At 37.3% G+C, this 21,375-nt stretch overlaps 4 protein-coding genes across 4 annotated transcripts; 3 read left to right on the forward strand and 1 right to left on the reverse strand.

The window, feature by feature from the left end:
* The first annotated feature begins 3,748 nt into the window (after window positions 1–3,748).
* On the forward strand, window positions 3,749–4,806 carry LOC125471556 (zinc finger protein 5-like). The gene has a single exon (XM_048572103.1). It carries the CDS (start codon window positions 3,832–3,834, stop codon window positions 4,621–4,623), a length of 792 nt encoding a protein of 263 aa, XP_048428060.1. The 5' UTR covers window positions 3,749–3,831; the 3' UTR covers window positions 4,624–4,806.
* Window positions 4,807–10,484: 5,678 nt separating this feature from the next.
* LOC125467892 (chaperone protein dnaJ 16-like) lies at window positions 10,485–14,540 on the forward strand. The gene is made up of 12 exons (XM_048572104.1): window positions 10,485–10,905; window positions 11,531–11,654; window positions 11,842–11,924; window positions 12,027–12,138; window positions 12,220–12,324; window positions 12,433–12,483; window positions 13,015–13,104; window positions 13,233–13,341; window positions 13,454–13,602; window positions 13,681–13,734; window positions 13,872–14,095; window positions 14,192–14,540. The coding sequence occupies exons 1-11, from the start codon at window positions 10,769–10,771 to the stop codon at window positions 14,088–14,090; spliced, it is 1,233 nt and encodes a 410-aa protein (XP_048428061.1). The 5' UTR covers window positions 10,485–10,768; the 3' UTR covers window positions 14,091–14,095; window positions 14,192–14,540.
* Window positions 14,335–16,328, reverse strand: LOC125471557 (peroxidase 65-like). The gene has a single exon (XM_048572105.1). It carries the CDS (start codon window positions 15,831–15,833, stop codon window positions 14,832–14,834), a length of 1,002 nt encoding a protein of 333 aa, XP_048428062.1. The 5' UTR covers window positions 15,834–16,328; the 3' UTR covers window positions 14,335–14,831.
* A 727-nt stretch (window positions 16,329–17,055) lies between these two features.
* LOC103934183 lies at window positions 17,056–18,467 on the forward strand. The gene is made up of 2 exons (XM_018644220.2): window positions 17,056–18,118; window positions 18,430–18,467. Exons 1-2 carry the CDS (start codon window positions 17,056–17,058, stop codon window positions 18,465–18,467), a joined length of 1,101 nt encoding a protein of 366 aa, XP_018499736.2.
* Window positions 18,468–21,375: the final 2,908 nt, after the last annotated feature.

Here is a 21,375-nt window from a genome sequence, read left to right on the forward strand (position 1 = left end):
TATACACATACATAAGATGTCGGCAGTACCCAGCTCTGTGCCTAAACCTACTCTTTCAGATTAATATTTGGACTTGGATAACCTGCGGCTGAAAAAAGGCCAGAAGTCAACCTTTTACTTGAAGAAAGTTGGAGTTTTACTATAATGTTAGTTGTTATTATAGAGTAACCGACCAAATCTCTTATAAGCACATACAAGGTTCATTCTTTCTCCGATGTGGAATTCATTCTCTACACGTATTCTCATGTGTAACGAATTTTCAAGTCTATAAATGGTCGTTGGGTGTCGCACATGAGACAACCTGTTCTGATACTATAAAGAAAGTTAGGTGGGAGTAGCCCAATATCTTATAAGCACCTACAACATTCATTGTTTCTCCGATGTGAGATTCACTTTCAACATGACTACTCTAAAAGCATATTTAAAATACATATTTATAAAGGAATGTACCAAAACAAAAAATAATACCTATTTCTGCTAGTGCATATTCTACTGCTCATTATTTTGATGAAAGTTCAAATCATATGAAGTTTCTTCTATCACTATCAGTACTGGTTTTTCTTCGAACCCTAATGCAAAATTAACTAGGAATACAATTAATAGTTTAAAATGATAAAGGCACGTGTTTATAATGTTGTGGTCCACTTATATGAAGATAAGTTTCCCCACACCTGGCTCTTTCCTTGAAATGACTAAGGCGGCATCAGTTTGGACACAGGCTTGTTGCTTCCCAATTGCCCATCACTTTCATGAACTATGTCCAAGTAATGGTTGAATTAATTATTACATGAAAATATGGGTGACAAATTTCTAACCAAAAGGCACTTATTCTCTAATGCATTGGTTAATTTGTTTATGCAGCAGATAGCCACGCAACTTCCTTTGTACTCCGGAGGCTTTTGGATTCAAATTCAGTTGTACCAGCTATAGAAAGTCTTGTACGTAATCATTTGTATACATTGGATGGCATAGATATCTCTTATTAACAGAGTTAAAAAGATGAAAAGAACTTTTATGCAACTGGAACACCAGTTGGTATTATTATAAACGAATCATATGCTACTATTAATGTTTTCATATAACAATGTGTAAATACCTTTAATTAGTGTATTCCCGTCAGCATGACATCCCGAATCTAAGGAAAATTTTCTCCTCAAAGGGACAAACATCCAATCCAATTAACTACATATATAAACTGTCACTCTCTCATTTAACTTTAGTAGTTCTGATCTTTAATGAAACAGGTAATCCATATATTATTTCTCTTGGCGAACTACTTGGCCTCAGTCAATTTTGGTTTTCTTTGTAGATTAATAAGATCAGAGAGAATATTAGTTTGGGAAGTAGTCCAGAAGGGGAAGCAAAGCAATAGAGGGTAGTGGATGGAAATAGGTTTTTTTTTTAATAGGGTGGTTTAGGGGCCACCATTTGTGATCATATATCAAGTTATCAAATATGAACCGAATTATGGACAAATCAAATGGAATTATATGAAATCAACCATTCAAAACCAACCCACCATCTCTATACGGTCTGATTTTTATTCCACAAACGATTGAAAATGATTTGATGACAGCATGTCTGGTTGGAATTGTGAATTCTTCTCCCAAAAGCAGGAAAAAAGATTTGGAATTTAGAGAAAGAGAATATGGCTTTTTTGATTGAGTACACCGATATATTTTAGATTAAGAGAAGAGAGAGTTCGGTTAAGTTACATAATGAACAACATAATTTAGTGTCGAATCGTCATCTACGAGATTTGAACCTAAGACATCTCACTTACAAGTAAGAAAGAATACCCCAAATCATAATATTGAGTAACAAAAGAACACGATTTTAGAGAGAGAGAGAGAGAGAGAGAGAGAGAGAGAGAGAGAGAGAGAGTGGAAAGAAATAGGAGTGAGAATTTGATGAGCATGAGAAAAATATCAATTGGTGGAAGAAGTCCACCATGAACAAGATCTCAAGTAAAGACAACGGAATAACAACACAATATAAGTTTATAAAATCTGTGTAACCCAAAGCTACAAAATCTGGGGTCCAAACAGAACAAGTGTCCACCCCAAATGCTTCTCTTAATTCATAAAAATAATATTTACATGATGACTTGCTTCACCACATATGCTTTTTGGGGATGAAAAATTAGGGTTTTGCCCGCTCTAACAAGATATGCCCAGATCTCATCCAAGACCCTAATTAGTATATATGCTGACCTCATTGCCCACTTCTTAAATATTCCCTTTGTTTATCAACTAATCTGCCTTGCTATGTTCCTATTAAGTATATATTAATTCAGAAACATGGTCAAAATACACATATTTTAATTGTGTTTGTTGGTTCAGGATAATCATTCTAATTACCAAGAAGCTTCATTTTAGTGCTGATTAATCACAAAGCTACAGATCCCAAAATTGTATATTAATTACATTATTGGTTTCCTGGGGTGGATGGGACTGGGCACCAACACCTGTAAAATAAACTATATTTTAATGCTCTTTTGTTTTTTTTTTTTTTTAATATTATGATTAGGGTTCTTTGGTAGATGACAATACATGAATCCACTCATGACTCATTAAGTCGTTGTAACATAATCTAAGATATGCATTTGAGTACAGTGAAAAAGATTTTGTTGGTTGCTGCAAAGTTAACCTCCTGTTTCTTTTAAAAATTCCCATCTTTCTTTGACTTTTGTTAATTAGATGCAGTTAATTATGTTCTCAGTAACTTTAAGCATGGAATAAAGGTTTTTAAAGGACTTTTTAGCTAAAATGTTATTTGAAATTCATATAATTCTTTACTTTGATATCTGATATTAAAAATCGATATAAGTTATTCATTCTCGAAAAGATTTGCCATTTCAACGAATCACGTGCAATTAACCCTTGCTTCATAGTTTTGAGTTTGTGCACTGTGAATCATTTTAGTATTTCTATGAAAAATCTCATTCAAATAGAAAAACAAGTGGAGGGGTTGATTGGACAAAAAGTACCCTCAATTTAATAGAGATTTTTCATAGAAAAACCAAATGATTGACAATGGACAAACTTAAGAATTACTTCTATCGGTTTTAATGTCAATAACCAAAGTGAGAAGTTATGTCAATCTTTGGACCATTTTGGCTAAAAAAAAACATTTTTAAAACGCCTGAGGTGGGGTTTTTATATTTTTATTTTTTTGGTAAACCAAGTGGGGGTTTATGATGGCATGTTTTATATATTCTAAGTGCTATAATTATATCACATTAATTATGGTTTAATGAATAAACACTTGAACATAGCTCAATTGATTACGCAATATATCTTTCTTATATGCCAAAATTTTAAAATCGCTCTCCCCAAAGTTCAAAAATTCAATTAAAAAATTGCTCGAATAAATAAACAAATAGATTATTTCATGTTAACAATGAAACCGCAGATAAATTAGTCAGACCCAAACAAATAGACTTCTTTCTTGCTTAACAATGCAAACGTACAGTATGAATCCTTTGATGATGATATTGGAGAAAAGTTCCATACTTTTCCAAGTGTGCATCTACTTCTACTGTTCTACATCTAACTTAATTTGAAAGGGATTAAAAAACTGATATTTGCATGAGACGGCTTCTCCGATCTGACTTTTCTTTTTTCTGTCTTTTTTATTGGCGCCTGGTGTGCATTTCTTAATACCATCATGAACATTAAAAAAATCAATATAATTTGAGATGCAGTGCATCGTTGGAACCCATAGAGTTTACTATAAAAGGAAGAGAACCCAAACAACTAATCCCTACAAAACAACCACTCAAAATCTCTTCTTCCTATATTTTTCCTCCCCCACATTACAAAATTAGAAATGCAATCGGAAACCTATTCCGCAGGATCTTGTGTTGAGAAGAAGCTCAGGCTTTTCGGGTTTGAACTGAATCCACTTAGGAATGAAGAAACCTCCATCAAAGGAGGAGGGTCATCAGCAGAAGGTGGTGGGGATGAAAGTGTAAATTCATCAAACTCTGTCTCACATCCGATAAAATTGGAACGATCTAGAGAGAATGAGAAGAGCTCAACAAGTGAACCAGATGACAAGAAATTCGAGTGCCAATATTGCTTCAAGGAGTTTGCAAATTCACAAGCACTCGGTGGACATCAAAATGCACACAAAAAGGAGAGAATGAAGAAGAAAAGGCTCCAGCTTCAAGCTAGAAAAGCCAGCATCAACTGTTACCTCCAGCCTTTCCAAACCTTCCACCACCAGGGTTCTACAGCGGCACCGTCGTGGTTCTACGACCCTTCCTCATGTCTCAGTTCTGACCATCCATTCACCCTTCACGAAGAGTCCCAGATCAGTTTCATCCCGTTCGATCAAAATTATGGGTCGTCGAGCGGGTCCCACTCCAAGGTTTCCAATTGGTATTCCATGCCACCTCAGCAGCAGTTTCCTCCTTGCCAGACAGGAGAACAAGATCATCTTACAAACCCTAGTAAGTTTACGTTGACGCAAACGGACAGGTCGGGAGAAAGCAGGCCTGTCGTCTTCACGCCTTCCCCTTTGTCTGCTTCGACTCATCAGAGCTGTAAGCCGTTGGATCTTCAGTTAGGGCTCAGCTCGCCGGCGAAGATTCAGAGATCGTCTAGAAGTGAGGTTTAGCATGGTTGTTCATTACAAACGCTGCCATTTCTTCTCCAGTAGTTTGAGATTTTTTTATTTTTACTTTAACATCTTCCAACTTGAAACAAAGAAAAAATATATGGATTGCATTATATATATAGTATGCTGACAATTGTTTTGTACTGTATTAGCAGTTGAATACTAACTCAGAATTTAAATTCAGACTTCTTGTGTACGTGGATATATAACTGGATATTACACTTCATTCTGTTCTCAAGTTCTAATGTTAAAGGACATTTTTCTTATCGTTTAAATTTGATATGTTGATATGGAGAAAATTATATGTTCTTTATTTGTTATGTGCGTGCTATATATATGTTTTCTTTTTCATTCTGAAATCCAGATTAGCATCCCTAAAACAGATCTAATTTTTCAAAAAAAAAAACCTAGTGTAAAAGTGAAAGTTGATTGTAGCCACTTTATATCCGACTCAATTTTCTTTATATGACTCGAGGAGTCAACTAATTACAAGAATTATTTTCTTTTATTTTCAAGTGTGATGAACTAGGTCTTAATCTAATAATACTTCTTTTCTATCGCCAGAAGTTCTTCATCTCCGTTAATTATAACAAGGCAAAAACAAACAAACAAAAATCGTGAGCCCCACAGTAATTTCTTTCAACAAAAATAAAAAACTTCGAAGTGAAATATTTCGAATAGCATAACAACAAATTTTTTTAGTGCGATTTTGGTGTTTTCGCAATTCTCTCATGCTACAAAACGTCTATTTCTCTAACAGCCCTATGAAGTATATTAATTGCCGTCTATGTACAATATTATAGCGTGTGGATTAGTGACATCGCATGTTTGTTTATTACACCAAAAAAAATTCTAAACAACTAGGTTAACGTATGATAATTTGTAATTTTTTTCTTCTAATTTATTGGTTTTGACCCATTCCGGTATAATCATAATACTCTAGAAAGGGTCTTGAATTCAGATCATGGAATATATGGATGTTATAATAAACAAAGAACACTGCTTAGTCGTCTACTAGTTAAGTAATTAAAAACACTTAAGTATGTCTTAATTAATTCTTAACATAAGTGTTAGTTTGAACAACCTTAATTTGTAATTAATTATAAACAACTTGTTTGAATTATTCTTGTCACTGAAATAAAGCTGATGGCTTTTTCTAGTGGCATATAAAAGGCTTTGATTCGATGGCTTTTCTTTCACATTTTGTCATTGCTAATATAAAAAGGTGGAGTTGGATTCACGGTTACGATGAAGCTTTCCTTCCGTCTGATCATATCATATAGTTCATATGGTTGTAAATTAATCAAAACTAAATCCCAAAATTAATCATGCTTTTAATTAATAAAATTTAAAACTGGTAGTGGTGGTAGTCGATCGGTCCAATAACCCTCCTCACCTAATTGATTTTTTAATTGCAGATATGCTCACACTATTACTTAAAGCAGCATATCTATTAAATTATTAATTATCTATAGATTGACTTAATTGCCTTCTTAATCTTAAGTAATGCAAGTATGTATTTAAAATCGTGTTACGTACGTACGATGAGAAACTAAGCCTGGTACGCGTTCCATGCACATTGCATATAAAAACACCCACGTGACGTACGAAACCTTTTCCTTTTCTTTTCTTCTAATATTTATTAAGTATTAACGAATGCAATTTTATATCTTAATAAGTATGTACAAGTTGTTAATTAAATAAATAAATAAATAAGCATTTGTGTTGTTTATGGTACATATGTTTGGTCACAAATATCAAATTCAGTGGCCTGGCGTGGTTTCAATTTTATCAGTTTTGATCCCGTATTCTGTGTTTATTTTATTTTTTATTAAAAAAATACATAACAAGATACGAAGCACCAAGATGACCTCGCTAAAATCTTGTTGAGACTCTTAATATGATCGAAGGAAAAAGAGTACTATGCACAAAGGAAAATCATTGTTCTAAAAATGTCCGATTAATTTCTAGATGTTTGAAATTAAGAGAATTATTGAATACTTAGATGAACTCTTCAACAAAAAGTAAATAACTTTCATCATCCATTTTATTTTTTCAATTTATAAGAGATTTGTTGAATACTTTAATGAACGCACGTTATACATTTGTTCCTCATGTTTTTTCATAAGTTATTACCTTATAATCTATACGTCATTCTGTTTTGCAATTTATACTCTCAATACAATTATATGTTTTTTAGTATAAGTAAGTATATATTTTTTAGTATAAGTAAACTTATATATATACACATATTATATAATAAATTTAATTAAAATAAAAAAACTACTTAAGCTTTAGGCCCTGTTCGCTGCCAATTAGCTCGTGTTATCTTTTTAGAATCTAACAAATTAGTACCATCCTTTTGAAGGAAAATTACAATTTAAGTCATGAGTGCGGCTTGGGCATAAAGAAGAGGTGTCGACGTTGGAGTTTTAGTTCAGCTGACGAAGTTGAAGATCCAGTTAGTTCATTGACACAAATAATATTCAACTTGAAAGTGGTCTAGATGGCCCATATAAAGTTAACACTCAACTTTGAATGAAATCCAGACCCCAACAAATACAAAAACTTGGAATGATAGCCTAATGGGCCTCAAATCTTTAAATTGGTATCAAAATTCAGTTGGGCCTCAAAAACCTTTTTCTACAATATGGGCCTGGACAACTTAAACGAACTAGTCTCATGAGTTTTTATTTTAAGAAGATGATTTTCAGAGTATTTTAGGCTCTCACACATCGCTTTTGATTTTTGATATTGAATAAGTCAAGCAGAAATAACACCCGAGATTAAATGCGAGTGTGTCAAAAGCTAAAAAGATGTATTTATATATTTTTTTATCTTCTGAATAAAAAGATAGAGAACTGAACATATGACATAAATGTATGGATGAATATTCCGTTTCATATGATATATTTTTCTGGAATTGTCAAAAGAATGGATCAATGTGACGTGGATAAGGATGAGAAGGTGTTACATTACATCTCTCATTTTCGCTGTCTCACACTAACACATTAGATTAATTCTAATAAGACAAAATTGATTGCTTAATTATTTAGTGACAGTAGTTGATTCCTTAGTGCTTGATTAGGCAGTGGGTCGCCCTCTTAACGGTCTGACTTCTCCCTACAAGAAAGAAACCTTCATGCCAAAGCTCACAAAAAAATAATAATATACATGTATATAATATATATATATATATATATATATATATATATAAATATAACAAAACCTTACAAAATTTGAGAACACAATTTATGTTTCTTTCAACTCATATTCATCTGCTAGTCTTTTTCTTTGTTAACTAAACCCACAAAATTCTAACTAAACCACCCAAGCACATAAATAATTAAAAAATAGCTAAACACAAGTATAATATAAAAAATGTCGCAACTTGTAACTCAAATAATTAAAAGTATCTATCATTATATGAGAAGTCCAGCAAAGCATACGTCTTAGTAGGTAAATACACATCCCTCATGAAGCTGGCCGATGTTGGCTATTGTTACTTAACCTTTTATTCTCTGTCATGACAGTAAACTTTCATATTATATCTCTCCATTGTTCTCTGAGCTACATATAGAATTCAGTTGTAATTATAAATTAATGATTTTTTTACCATACATTTATGCTCAAATAATTAAAATTTGCAGGGCATTGCATGTGGCTTATATTATGCAAGCCATCCACCCTCATCAAACTTTTTCTTGCATCCTAACACCTTTTATTGGTGCCACCCCCATACTTTGCCCAAATATATCTCACACATTCATACCTATTGCTTTGTTTTACGTAGGCCTAACGAACAGATCGTGTTTGTCGTCATATTCTTTATTTTAATAGATTTTGTTGTGTCAAATTCGTTATGTTACGTGTTCTCAACAAACAATCTAATAACGACCCGACTCCTTAATGATTTGTGTCGGTTTGTGTCAAGTTAATGAGTCAAACAAGAAATTGACATGACTAATGTCTAAACCTTACAAACATGTTGCATTCGTGTCACACCCATTATCTTAACTGGTTCTTGACTAGTAAAACGATAACAACCTGATTTGTTTATGTATCATTAACGTGTGAATCGATAATGACCAGACTCGTTAAAGAGTACCCGAAACTTATTATTTTCATATCAAGTTAACAAGTCGTGCAAGAAATTTCAAAACCGCTGTACTTATATTTTTTAAAACAAAATAAATTATAAAATATTAATCGAATAAACAACAAAATTGTAGTTTCACACCAATCAGTAATTTGCAGACAACAAGAAATTTCAAGCCTGTCATATTTATGTTTAATCATATCGGCATTTCTAATTCCAGAAATAAATAATAAAATAAATAAATAAAACGAAAATAAAAGGAAAATGTTCCGCTCTCAATTTTTTTTCAACAAAAAGGGTGATGATAGATTATATATTATTATATTTCAATGTATGAAGCAAGCGGATCATATGATGATATTATATGCTTAAGTTTGAAGGGTCCATAAATCGGTCCATAAATCGTACTAATAATTTAAAAATTTCCCCAGAAATAGGAAGAATAAATATTTTATCAACTTTAAACGATAAAATTTTAATTATAATTAATAAATAATCTATAAAAGTGTGAGGTCAAGTTTCTAACTCAATCCCACCCCACTGATTGCGATTTGAATCCCTTAATAGCCTTTTTAGCTTTGATTATGCCTATGAGGCAATGATGCAACCCAGCTCCCTATCACCATAAGCCTCAAGAATAGGTGTGTGTATCTTGCACTTGGTGCGCAGCGCGCACTCTTAAAAGGACATCTTCCCATCTTATACCTTTTCCATCCTCTCATATTTTTGTGGTTACAGTTAGACCACGTAAATATTTTATATTAATTTTTTTTTATAGAAATAATAAGACAAAAAGCAATGAGAATATAAAATATTGAGGTGACTTAATCGTGACCACAGAAATAGAAAAGGATGGAAAAGGTATAGGATGGGGAGGGCAGACAATCCAGGTCCCTCTTAAAAAGGCACAAAGTTTTGGGTGACTTAATTTATTATGCAGAGTATGCACCGACGTATAGCGTACACAAGATTCTTGCAATTGATTGTACATTTAGTCATCAATTGTATTGGCACATGCCATAAAACGAAACATAATAAATTTATATTAAAATTGATTAGTTTTCGTGATGCACAAGTGGTGCATTTCTAATTCATTTATAATATTTTGTAATCAAACCCTTGCAAATTTTGACCTCAATCCCTTGAGACTTAAGAAGTTTCTCACCAATAATGTAAGTTTGCAAAGAGTTTGTAACTTAGTTGGCCAATAACATTCCCCTCGTACGCAAGATTCTAAGTTCAAATCTTTATCCTCTACTATCATCTGTATCAGATGAAAAATATCATAATACAAACGAACGAACATCAAGAATTTATACCAATATTGATTAGTCTTTTGTTTAGTGATGATTGTCTTCCTTTGATGTGAAAAATCCACTTACAAAACGGGATTATATTGTTAAGGTATCAAAGTCAATTAAAAATTATTATGCATTTTAATTATTTTTCAACGATGCGTTATTTACTTGAAATATTATCAAAATGACATCACGGATATTTCACATTCAACACACCTAATTGTGATTGTGAATTTGTGAATTTGTGATCGCTTTCAAAAAATTTAGTAGTCGCATTAAGAAAATTAAATCTTGAAAAGGAACATAAAACATGCGGGATTTGTACACCACACACGCCGATCGCGTGCGAACGCTACCGTGCAAAGGAAAGGACGTTAACTTTTCCCGCTGCGTATTACGCACCCCGGCGTACGTTATCAGCAAACCCCTGCTTTTCAAATTTGTCAGGAGTTCACATTTCTTTATAACAATAAAAACCATATGACACCTAATTCCTCCCTCCATCTCTATTGTCTCTTTCTCTCTGCTCTCTCCCGCAAGGCTCCAGCTTGGATGTGCATGGAGTCTCTCTGCCTCCTGGTTTTCTAGGTTTTTCTGATGCTCCGGTGCTGTGCGACAGGTGATTTGCCTCCGCCACTTCTTTGAAATGAGGGAAATTTTCAACCCGGAGTCGTGAATTCGGTGTTTCGGAGGTAATCGAGAGGAAATTTCTAGGGTTTTGTGAAGAAATCGGCCGTTAATTTCGAAAATGCCAGGCAGCGGATCGAAGTCGGAGAAACGGGAAGCTGAGAAGCATCTCCGGCGAGACCCTTATGAGGTCCTCGGCCTCAATAGGAATTCCACCGACCAGGAAATCAAAAGTGCTTACCGAAAAATGGCTCTCAAGTATGTTCTTCTTCCATTTTATTCCTATTTGTCGATTTTTTTAATCAGCTTTTGAGTTCTGAGGTACTTTGTTAGACTTTGTTTATTTATTTTTCGATGAGTTCGAGCTTATGGCTGCAGTAATTTTTGAAGCTAATTTGTATTTAATTTCCTAAATTTGAGCTGTAGCTTATGTAGTTGAGAATACCAGAGTGTGAAATTGGCCGCACAGATTCTTGTTGTTAATTGGATTGTAATAAATGCTGGTAATTTGCGCATTCCAAAGTCAAATGCAACTTAGATGCAAACAAAGACAAAGGCATGAGTTTCAGATGTTTAGGTGTTGGATTTACAGTAGAAAGATAGAAGTTTCCTAGGTACGTTGTTGCGTGAGGTCAATGAGCTTGGTATCCAAAATATGGTTTTAAATTGAATGTTCAATTTATGTGATGGGTTAGTTTAAGGCATCAGATAGCAGTTTCGTATATGTTTTTCCTCGACAATCTTGTATTATGTAAAGGATTTTGAAAATGAGCTGGGCCTTGGTCCGTGATTCCATGTTGTAGTTTGGTGGCTTGAGTGGGTTCAAATCTAACAGAGTAAAAGAGAGAAAAATTATTGATAAATGTTACAATGTATCATTCAGGTACCATCCTGACAAAAATGCTAATGACCCTAAAGCAGCTGATATCTTCAAGGAGGTCACGTTTTCTTATAATATGTTGTCTGATCCAGACAAACGGCGTCAGTATGACACAGCCGGCTTTCAGGTGAGAATTTTTGGGGTGCTTATTGTTGTGCACTATTGAAGATTCATTCACCTTTGCTTTAATCAGAGTCAAATTATTCATCCCACAATTTGGCCTGTTGTGAACTATGGGATTATGTCGATGCATTTTATCTTTTGGTTAACATGAATATTTTTTGCTGGACATGATTTCTTTGTTGGTTGTCTAGGCTGTTGAAACAGAAAGCCACGACTTGGAGCTAGATCTTTCAAGTTTGGGTGCTGTAAATACCATTTTTGCTGCCCTTTTTAGGTTTGGTTGGTTTATTCTGCTCTTTTTGTTCTTCAGAATTTTCTTCTCTTCTCTGAACTTATGAAAGAATTCCTGATGATGTAACAATGTTTTACGCTTCAGTAAACTAGGAGTGCCAATAAAGACCACCGTATCAGCTACTGTCTTGGAGGAGGCACTAAATGGCATGGTCACTGCCCGTCCACTTCCATTGGGGCACTCTATAACGAAAAAGGTAAGCTATCCTTTTTTGGCCTGGTTTATTATTTTAATTATAGTTTTCTATTTATTCATTTATATTTCTGTCTTTTAACAGGTTGAAAAGCAATGTGCTCACTTCTATTCTGTTACAATAACGGAAGCAGAAGCAAGAGCTGGATTTGTGTGCCAAGTGCAATCGTCAGACAAAAGCAAGTTCAAGGTTAAATCTTAGATCTCTTCACACATGGTTTACCTAGAAAGTAACTATTCATTTATGTTCTGCTCTTTTAACTTATCAAGTTTTGTGGACGAAATTGTCTTTTTGTAGCTATTATATTTTGATCAGGAAGAGACGGGTGGATTGAGCCTTTGCCTACAGGTACCAAGACTTTTCACCTTTAATTTTGTTTGGGTTATGAATCATTAGTGTAGCCAGGCACCACAATAAGCTTCTTCCTATGACTGAACTATAGAATTTAGATATAGAGCTAGGTGGCAGATAGGACGAATTGAAGAGTGGGACGGTTTCTTATCTTAAAAGAACATGGTCTTTCTTTTGGATAAAGTCATGTAAAATCAAGGGTTTGCATGTTAATATCATCTTCTTTCCTAATTGATCTTTCTTTGGAGTTGGAGGCGTGGAACGGAGAATGAAAGTGGGGCTACAGTGCTATTATTTTCAATTACTGACTAATATATGCGTAAGAATTACAGTTGCATATCAGCTGCAATATTATATTGGGAACCTTCCACAATGCTTCTTATGAATAATTGTTATGGCCACTGTTAGTTTCATTCTAGACAATACTGTCCTAACTACCAACTTCTCATGTCTATAATGTTGGCTGGGGCGTACGCCTGTTTTATCATGTTAGTCTAAGTTGCTCATTTGTATTTACTTCTGGTGCAGGAGGATAGTGCAAAAACAGGGAAGGTCACATCTGCTGGGATGTATTTTCTTGGTTTCCCTGTATATCGATTGGATCAAACATCCAACTCGGTGAGCTGTTGGAGTCGTAATTATTAATTCTACCTTTGAATTCCATGTTTCTAGTTTTTGTTGATATGGTTTCAGGTTTGTTATCCTAATTGTTCTTATTATGATTTCTGGAAATCTTTTGGCTCTAGATGGCTAGTGCAAAGGATCCTGATGCTGCATTCTTCAAAAAGCTGGATGGGTTTCAGCCATGTGAATTAACGGAACTGAAAGCAGGCACCCATGTGTTTGCTGTTTATGGTTTGTTACTTCTGTTTAACGACTTGTATGTCCAGGTTATTATGTTTATTAGTTATACCGTACTCTGCTAAAGCTCACTACCACCTCGGTTTCATCGCAAATTTGATTGTAGGTGACAATTTTTTTAAAAGTGCAAGCTACACGATAGAAGTTCTTTCTTGTGGACCTTTTGCAGAAGAAAAGGAAAGTTTAAGGGCGGTGGAAGCTCAAATACTTTCAAAAAGAGTGGAGTTGTCCAAATTTGAAACCGAGTACAGAGAGGTCTGTACATGACACTGCATATACCCTTTGTAAATTGTAAATACCTTCACCTTAATTTTCGCATGGCTTTGTTGACAGGTTCTAGCACAATTTACAGAGATGACCTCCAGATACACACAAGAAATGCAAGAGGTGACACTCTTTATCCTATTTTATGTGAACTCCATTTGGATGTCAATGTTCAAGCATATTGGTAATATTGAACAACACTCAGTTTCCATTGTTTTCATTTTGTTTCCTTTTCCCCCTCTTTACGTTGGGTTTCTCAGATTGACGAGCTTCTCAGGCAGAGGAATGAAATTCATGCCTCTTATACTCTTGCTCCTCCAATGAAGCGGAGTTCAAGTAGGAGTAGAAATAAGGGTCAGCCTAAGGAGGTCAAAGAAGATGGTCAAGTGAGAGATAAGAAACCTTCGTTTAGAGATCGATCTAAGAAGAGCAAATGGTTCAACCTTCACTTAAAGGTTGACAAAAGAAAACCTTGCTGACCGGGGTGAGTGTCATAATTTCTTTTATTAGCTTTGCAGCCTTCCATATCGATGATACCTTGATTTTACTTTAAGAGGCGCTATGTATGCTAATGCTGCAGGGAATCAATCAGGCAGTCTCTTTCCAGTTCTTGGTTCTGGTGGTTTTGGCATCCATTTAAGCAAAGTACAAGGTGACCAGAATTGCGTTAAACAACCGCGTAAGGATACGATTTGGCTCCATTAGTCAAGCATGGCATGATGACGGCAGCTCATTGTTAATGTAAAATTCTTTAATTTTTTTTTTTTTTTTTTCTTAATGCGCTTGTTATTTATCCTGTTCCTTTTGCGTCGGCATTGTCATCAAATCACACATGTAAATTGGCACAATTTGTTCGATGAACTCGTTGCGTGGGTACTAGTCATTTTGGATTAAGGAATGAAAAAGTATGGCAGGATTGTATTTGCTTCTGCACAAGCGCCCAACTGTTCTTTGCTAAGTTTATTTTGTTGTACCCGCGATTTCGCCACACGAAACAGACATTACATTAGAAGTAGTTTTCTTTTTGTTTATGAATTTGTAAGCTTGTAATTTCATAAGATACGCTTAATTGCTTGCAAAATTTGCAGGTACATGCCTGGGAGACACAACATTTTCGTATTTGTAAACTCTACCCAAAAAAAAAAAAAAAAAAAAATTACATTGGTTACAACAGCAATAGGTGAGCTCAAATTAAGCTGAAGGTTTTCTTTTCTTCTTGTTCAAGTCTTGAGGTTGTTGAAGGCGTCGCATCGGCGGCGGACCTCGCCCTGGTTCCCAGTTTTCACGTTCATCAAGCTGACCCTCTGTATTGCCTGGACGAAATCCTCGAAAAACTTTGCCTGGTTGGTGGCATAGAGATCCACGAACGGCTTCGTACGAGGATCCGTCCCCAGGGCGTGGTCTGTCGCCAGTAACCCTAGCCCCCTTTGCAAGTTTTGGAAATACAAGTTGTCGAACTTCCCCGGGGTCATGACGTCGTTGAACGCCGACATCCCGGGGTTGGTCGTGTGATTGGCGCATAGCTTCCTCAGCCCCTCCGCGTAGTTGCGGTTGAGGGCGGGGTCAATCTCCGACGTCGGACTGAATTTGAAGATGCGGTTGGCGAACTCGCTGCAGTGGGAGAAGCCGATGGTGTGGGCCCCGCTTAGGGCGACGAGGTCCTGGACAGAGAGGTTGATGGAGGCGAAGAGGTTGATGAGCTCGGAGACGGTCATGCTGGCCTTGGCGTAGTGCCCCTCCGTGCGATCGGCCCGGGAGATGAGACCGTCCTTGCGGCCGAATAGGAGGGTGTAGTGGGGTCCCCCGACCATGTTGATAAGGTTGCGGGTGGCGGCGGCGAGGATGTCGGAGCAGGAGACAATGCCGGGGCACTGGAGCTCCAGGGCGGTCTTGATACGGGTGATCATGTCAAAGCCGTCGCCGGGGATGGCGGCGTTGATCTCGGCGTCCTTCTCCGCCTTGTTGAAGGAGTTGGAGGCGATCAGGAGGGAGGCATCGCAGCCTTCAAGGACGCAGTCGTGGAAGAAGAGGCGAAGGACGGCAGCGGCAGTAGTGGGGGTGGCCATTTGCTTTTCGATGACGACATGGTGGACGGTTTCGTGGAATTTGGGGCATGTTTGCTCGTAATAGTTTTCGGAGAGTTGGGCATGGGTCGCTGTTAGGGTGGGAATGAGAAATACTAGGGTGAGAAGGGAGAAAAGGGAATGGGAATGGAATGCCATGGTTAGTTAGTGAGAGGGATGTTGGAGATGGAGAAGTGCAGGAATCAATGGGGGGAATGTATGTTGGGTTTCCTTCTTGTGTTTGTGCGGGGTGGGGAATGGAGGGTGGGGAGAAGAAGGTATGAGAGTGTTGCGAATTGTTTTCTGTGGAAGAGAGGAATTACAGGGGAAGGGACGGCTGTGCATGCATGCGGTCGACCCTGTTCTATGTGCATGGATTTGAGTTGGACTTGCGAGGGGGCATGATTTTCTACTCCATCTATTTTCGCAGTGAGTCCCCATTTTTAGTGCACCATGATTGTAGGTCTATAGGACCATGATTATAGTTCTATAGGCCCAAGAATTTGTTTGACAAAGCGGAATTGTTATTTGGACCACGTTTTCCTTTTAACTCTTTAATAAAACGAATGTGAGATTTACATTTTGTATTTATACCATCTTAACTGAATGATTATATCAATGTTGATTTGCAACAGAAATTCTTTGTACAAGATAATGTCATGTTTTTAAGAAAGGCAAGACATCTTACAAAAACTTTTAAATTATGAGGCCATTAAGAAATCCTAGACTAGAAACCTAAGCTTTAGGTGATTATATTACACCTTCAAAGAATCAGTGATGTCAATAACGGATCAAAAGTTGAAGAAAAATTGACTAGAAGTGAAAGAATGACGTATTGCATAAGTGGTTAAGAGTATTAACTCCTGCGCTAATTATAATACATTCAAATTCCAACTCTTCGCCAAAATGAATGCCCTTAAAAGATGCATTCCATTATCTCTCCACTAAATATAAGACCCAATTACGTGTGGATATTTGACAAATGAAGTTGTGTGCATCTTGCCTCTATTTAAGAAAATGAGACACCACACATTGAGATAGATCATATAATTTTAGAAAAACCAATGAAAGGTGTTAAAATGCATGAAATAAACATGTTGGAATAATGGTAGGCTAGTCAATTTTCTTGTTCAAAGTTAGGCAAGTTAGGTTAGTCAAGCAAGATAGGTAAGTTAGGCAAAATTAGGCTTATGATCTTTTTCTTCCCTATATATATGTTTCATCTTGTAATTGTTGAGATCAAGCAAATATACATCAAAATTCAATATGGTATCAGAGCTGTGATCTGAAAAAAAAAAAAAAAAAAAAAAAAAAAAAAAAAAAAAAAAAAAAAACCACAAAACACAGCTCTAAAGCAGCCACGAGGTCAACCATTCTAGGCATGGCCTCTCATTCAAAATGGGAAAGTCCCAACCACCCGCTCTATCTCCACCACTCGGATCAACCTGGTGCAATCCTCGTACCACAACCATTGGTGGAAGACAACTACAACACATGGGTTCAATCCATGAGTATGGCCTTAACGGTCAAGAACAAACTTGGTTTTGTTGATGGGACGATCAACAAACCAAGTGAGGATAATTTTGAGGAGCTGCAGCAATGGAATCGCTGCAACAACTTGGTCAAGACATGGCTACTAGGCTCCATGTCAAAGGAGATTTCAGGGAGTGTCATCAACTACAAGGATGCTCGACAAATGTGGACCGATCTGCAGGAGAGGTTCTCACATGTGAATATAGTTCAGCTGTTCCATGTTGAGAACGAGATTCATGATTGCGTCCAAAGCAATATGAGTGTAAGTTCTTACTTCACTAAACTTAAAAGTTTATGGGATGAACGTGATACTTTGTGTTCCATTCCAGCATGCAGTTGTGGAACAAAGAATGAGATGAACTCATATGTTGAAACTCAGAAAACCATGAAGTTCCTTATGGGACTAAACGAATCGTATGATACGGTTCGAAGCAATACTCTTCTTCTCGAACCACTGCCTACGGTGAACAAGGCATATGCATTGGTCATTCGACATGAACGCCAGGCAGAGGTTTCCAATGGAAAAAGCACACAACTAGAAACTGCTGTCTTTGCAGTGAAGAATCTGTCGCGAGAACCTACACCTGAAGACAAGGAGATGCGATGTGGAAAGTGCAATAAAACCAATCACATCACCAAAAATTGTCGTGCACATCTCAAGTGCACTTTTTGCGGATGGAAAGGCCACACCTTCGATTTCTGTCGAAAACGGAAAGCAGCCACAGAGACCGAATCCAATCGTCTCTTTTCTTCAAAGGGCAATCAAGTTTCACAAAGTAATAAGCAAAAGACAGTGCCTAATTTCCCGTTCTCTCAGGAGGACTACAAGCAAATCCTTCAGATGTTGAACAAGAACAAATCATCATTTGCCAATCAAGTCAGTAAGCCTTCTAGTCATGAAGAACTTTCAGGTAAAGTCTTCTCTTTTCCATGTAAAGGAACCAAAAGTATTTGGATCCTGGACAGTGGTGCCACAGATCACATAGTTTGCAGTCCTAGTCTCCTTACACACTCACGAGCTGTTGAAAATCATACAGTTGAACTGCCAGATGGTTCCGTTGCCAAAGTCACTCACATTGGACAAGTTGTTTTCTCTCATAATCTCATCCTTGAAAATGTCCTATGTGTGTCGTTCTTTAGGTTGAATTTAATATCTATCAGTAAACTAGCCTATGATTCCTTATATGTCACCATTTTCTTCACCCAATTTTGTGTCATTCAGGACCTTCGCTCGGGGAAGATGATTGGGACAGGAACTGAAAGGGATGGACTTTACTACCTCGACCCATCAAAGAAAGGAACATGCAACAATATTCAAACCGTCTCACCAAAGCTTTGGCACCAACGCCTAGGACACCCATCTCATAAAGCCACTTCGTTATTACCTTTATTTAACAATAAGGCTTGTGATTTGGAAAAATGTTTAATTTGCCCATTGGCCAAACAAACAAGATCACCCTTTCCTTTGAGCTCTATTTCTACCAAATCATGTTTTGAATTATTGCATATTGATATTTGGGGTGGTTATCAAGTTGCTTCTATTTCAAGTGCCAAGTATTTCCTTACCATCGTAGATGACTACACTAGAAGCACTTGGGTTTATTTGATGAAACATAAATCTGACACAAAAGACATTTTAGTCGGATTCATTCAAATGATTGAGACTCAATTCAATACCAGAGTTCAAATCATACGAAGTGACAATGGCCCTGAGTTTAAGCTTGAGCAATTTTATGTTCTCAAAGGCATCATACATCAATCTAGTTATGTCAACACACCACAACAAAATGGTGTTGCCGAACGTAAACACCGACATTTGCTCAATGTTGCTCGGGCTTTGCTCTTTCAAGCTTGTTTGCCAAAACGTTTTTGGGGGGATGCAATCTTAACCTCAGCTTACCTCATCAATAGAACACCCACTCCACTTCTCCAAGGTAAAACACCTTACGAAAAACTGTTTCACAAAGCACCTAACTATTCCCATTTGAAGGTTTTCGGTAGTTTATGTTTTGCTTCTACACATGCCCAAAGGCCCTCTAAATTCGACCCCCGTGCAATTCAATGCATTTTTCTTGGGTATCCTTATGGTCAAAAGGGTTATAAATTGTTTGATATAAAACACAATAAGACTTTTGTTTCTAGGGATGTTGTTTTTTTTGAAAATCATTTTCCATTCCAAAATCATACCACTTCCGCTGCCCCGTCTCCATCAAACATTACACCCTCATCCATCACGTTTGACTTGACCTCTCCCATTGAGTCGCACTCAAGCCTTGCACCCGAAGACATAAACACCACCTATCCCACACTTACCGACATCACACCACTTTCATCTCCTTTACCTACTACAACTCCACCACCAGATACCTTATCAACACCTTCACCATTCTTACCCACCTCCACATACCCTACACATACTCTACACTCTTCACCACCTCCAACCACTCCATCACCAGACCAACCACCTCCACTCCGTCGTAGCACTCGACCAACCAAAACTTCCACATTTTTGCAGGACTTTCATGTTGAGGTGGCCCTCCCTTCCCGTGTTGCTCCCACATCTTCCACAAGCATGGTCCAGTCATCAGGTACATCTCACCCCATATCTCATTATTTATCTTATGACCATGTATCCCCTACTCACAAAACCTTTCTCACAACCCTCACCATTATCAAAGAACCCACCAGTTTTTCGCAGGCTGTTCAGGATCCAAAATGGCGTGACGCCATGCAAAAAGAGATTGTTGCCCTTCATGACAATCGCACTTGGACTCTTGTGCCCTTACCACCTCACAAACATCCCATCGGTTGCAAATGGATCTATAAGGTGAAGCTTAAACCTGACGGCAGTGTTGAACGCTACAAAGCTCGTCTCGTTGCTAAAGGCTACAGTCAAATTGAGGGGCTTGATTATCGGGAAACTTTTGCTCCAGTTGCCAAGCTCACCACCGTCCGCGTCCTCCTGAGTATTGCCTCCATACGAGGCTGGCATCTTCATCAACTTGATGTGAACAACGCATTCTTGCATGGTGACTTATACGAGGAGGTTTATATGTCCCTGCCTCCTGGGTTCGGACGAAAGGGGGAGACACGAGTATGCAAATTACACAAATCCATTTATGGTTTAAAACAGGCCTCGAGACAATGGTTTATCAAGCTGTCTAGTGTTCTCAAGACTACTGGTTTTCATCAATCATGGTCAGATTACTCATTGTTCGTCCGAAACCGTCAAGGCAGTTTCATGGCATTACTTGTGTATGTTGATGACGTGATACTTGCAGGTAACAATTTGAGAGAAATTGAAGAGACTAAACTCTTCCTTTCCCAACATTTTAAACTAAAGGATTTGGGAAAACTCAAATACTTTTTGGGGATAGAAGTTGCAAGATCTAAACAAGGGATTGCCTTGTGCCAACGCAAATATGCGTTGGAGATACTAGAAGATGCTGGGTTCCTTGGTGCGAAGCCCTCACGATTACCAATGGAACCAAACCTGTCCCTTACACAAACTGATGGGACGCTCCTACATGATCCTTCTTCATACAGGCGACTCGTAGGAAGGCTGATTTACTTAACCATCACGCGACCTGACCTGACTTATGTGGTTAATATGTTGAGCCAATTCATGGACAAGCCACGACAACCACACCTTGAAGCAGTGCATAAGGTTCTCAGGTACATCAAACAATCTCCTGGACAGGGAATTCTTTTGCCTTCTACAGGTTCACTACAACTACAAGCCTTTTGTGATGCTGATTGGGCTCGATGTAAAGACACTAGAAGGTCAATAACCGGTTATTGTATCTTCCTTGGACAAGCACCGATATCTTGGAAAACGAAGAAACAAAACACAATATCTCGTTCCAGTGCAGAGGCAGAATACCGTTCTATGGCTGCTACTTGTTGTGAAGTTATATGGCTAAGAAACATTTTGAAGGACTTGCAAGTAAATCATGCACAACCAGTCACAATGTTTTGTGATAATCAAGCTGCCATGCACATTGTTTCGAACCCAGTGTTTCATGAACGAACGAAGCATATAGAGATAGACTGTCACTTAGTACGTGAGAAGATTCAAATGGGAATGGTGCAAACAGCTTACATACGGACCTCGAATCAACCTGCAGACTTGTTCACCAAACCACTAAGCTCGGCACAATTTGAGGTC

The sequence above is a fragment of a genome, unplaced genomic scaffold, assembly GCF_019419815.1.
Source record: "Pyrus x bretschneideri cultivar Hongxiangsu unplaced genomic scaffold, Pyrus_bretschneideri_v1 Contig6, whole genome shotgun sequence".
Taxonomy (NCBI): domain Eukaryota; kingdom Viridiplantae; phylum Streptophyta; class Magnoliopsida; order Rosales; family Rosaceae; genus Pyrus; species Pyrus x bretschneideri.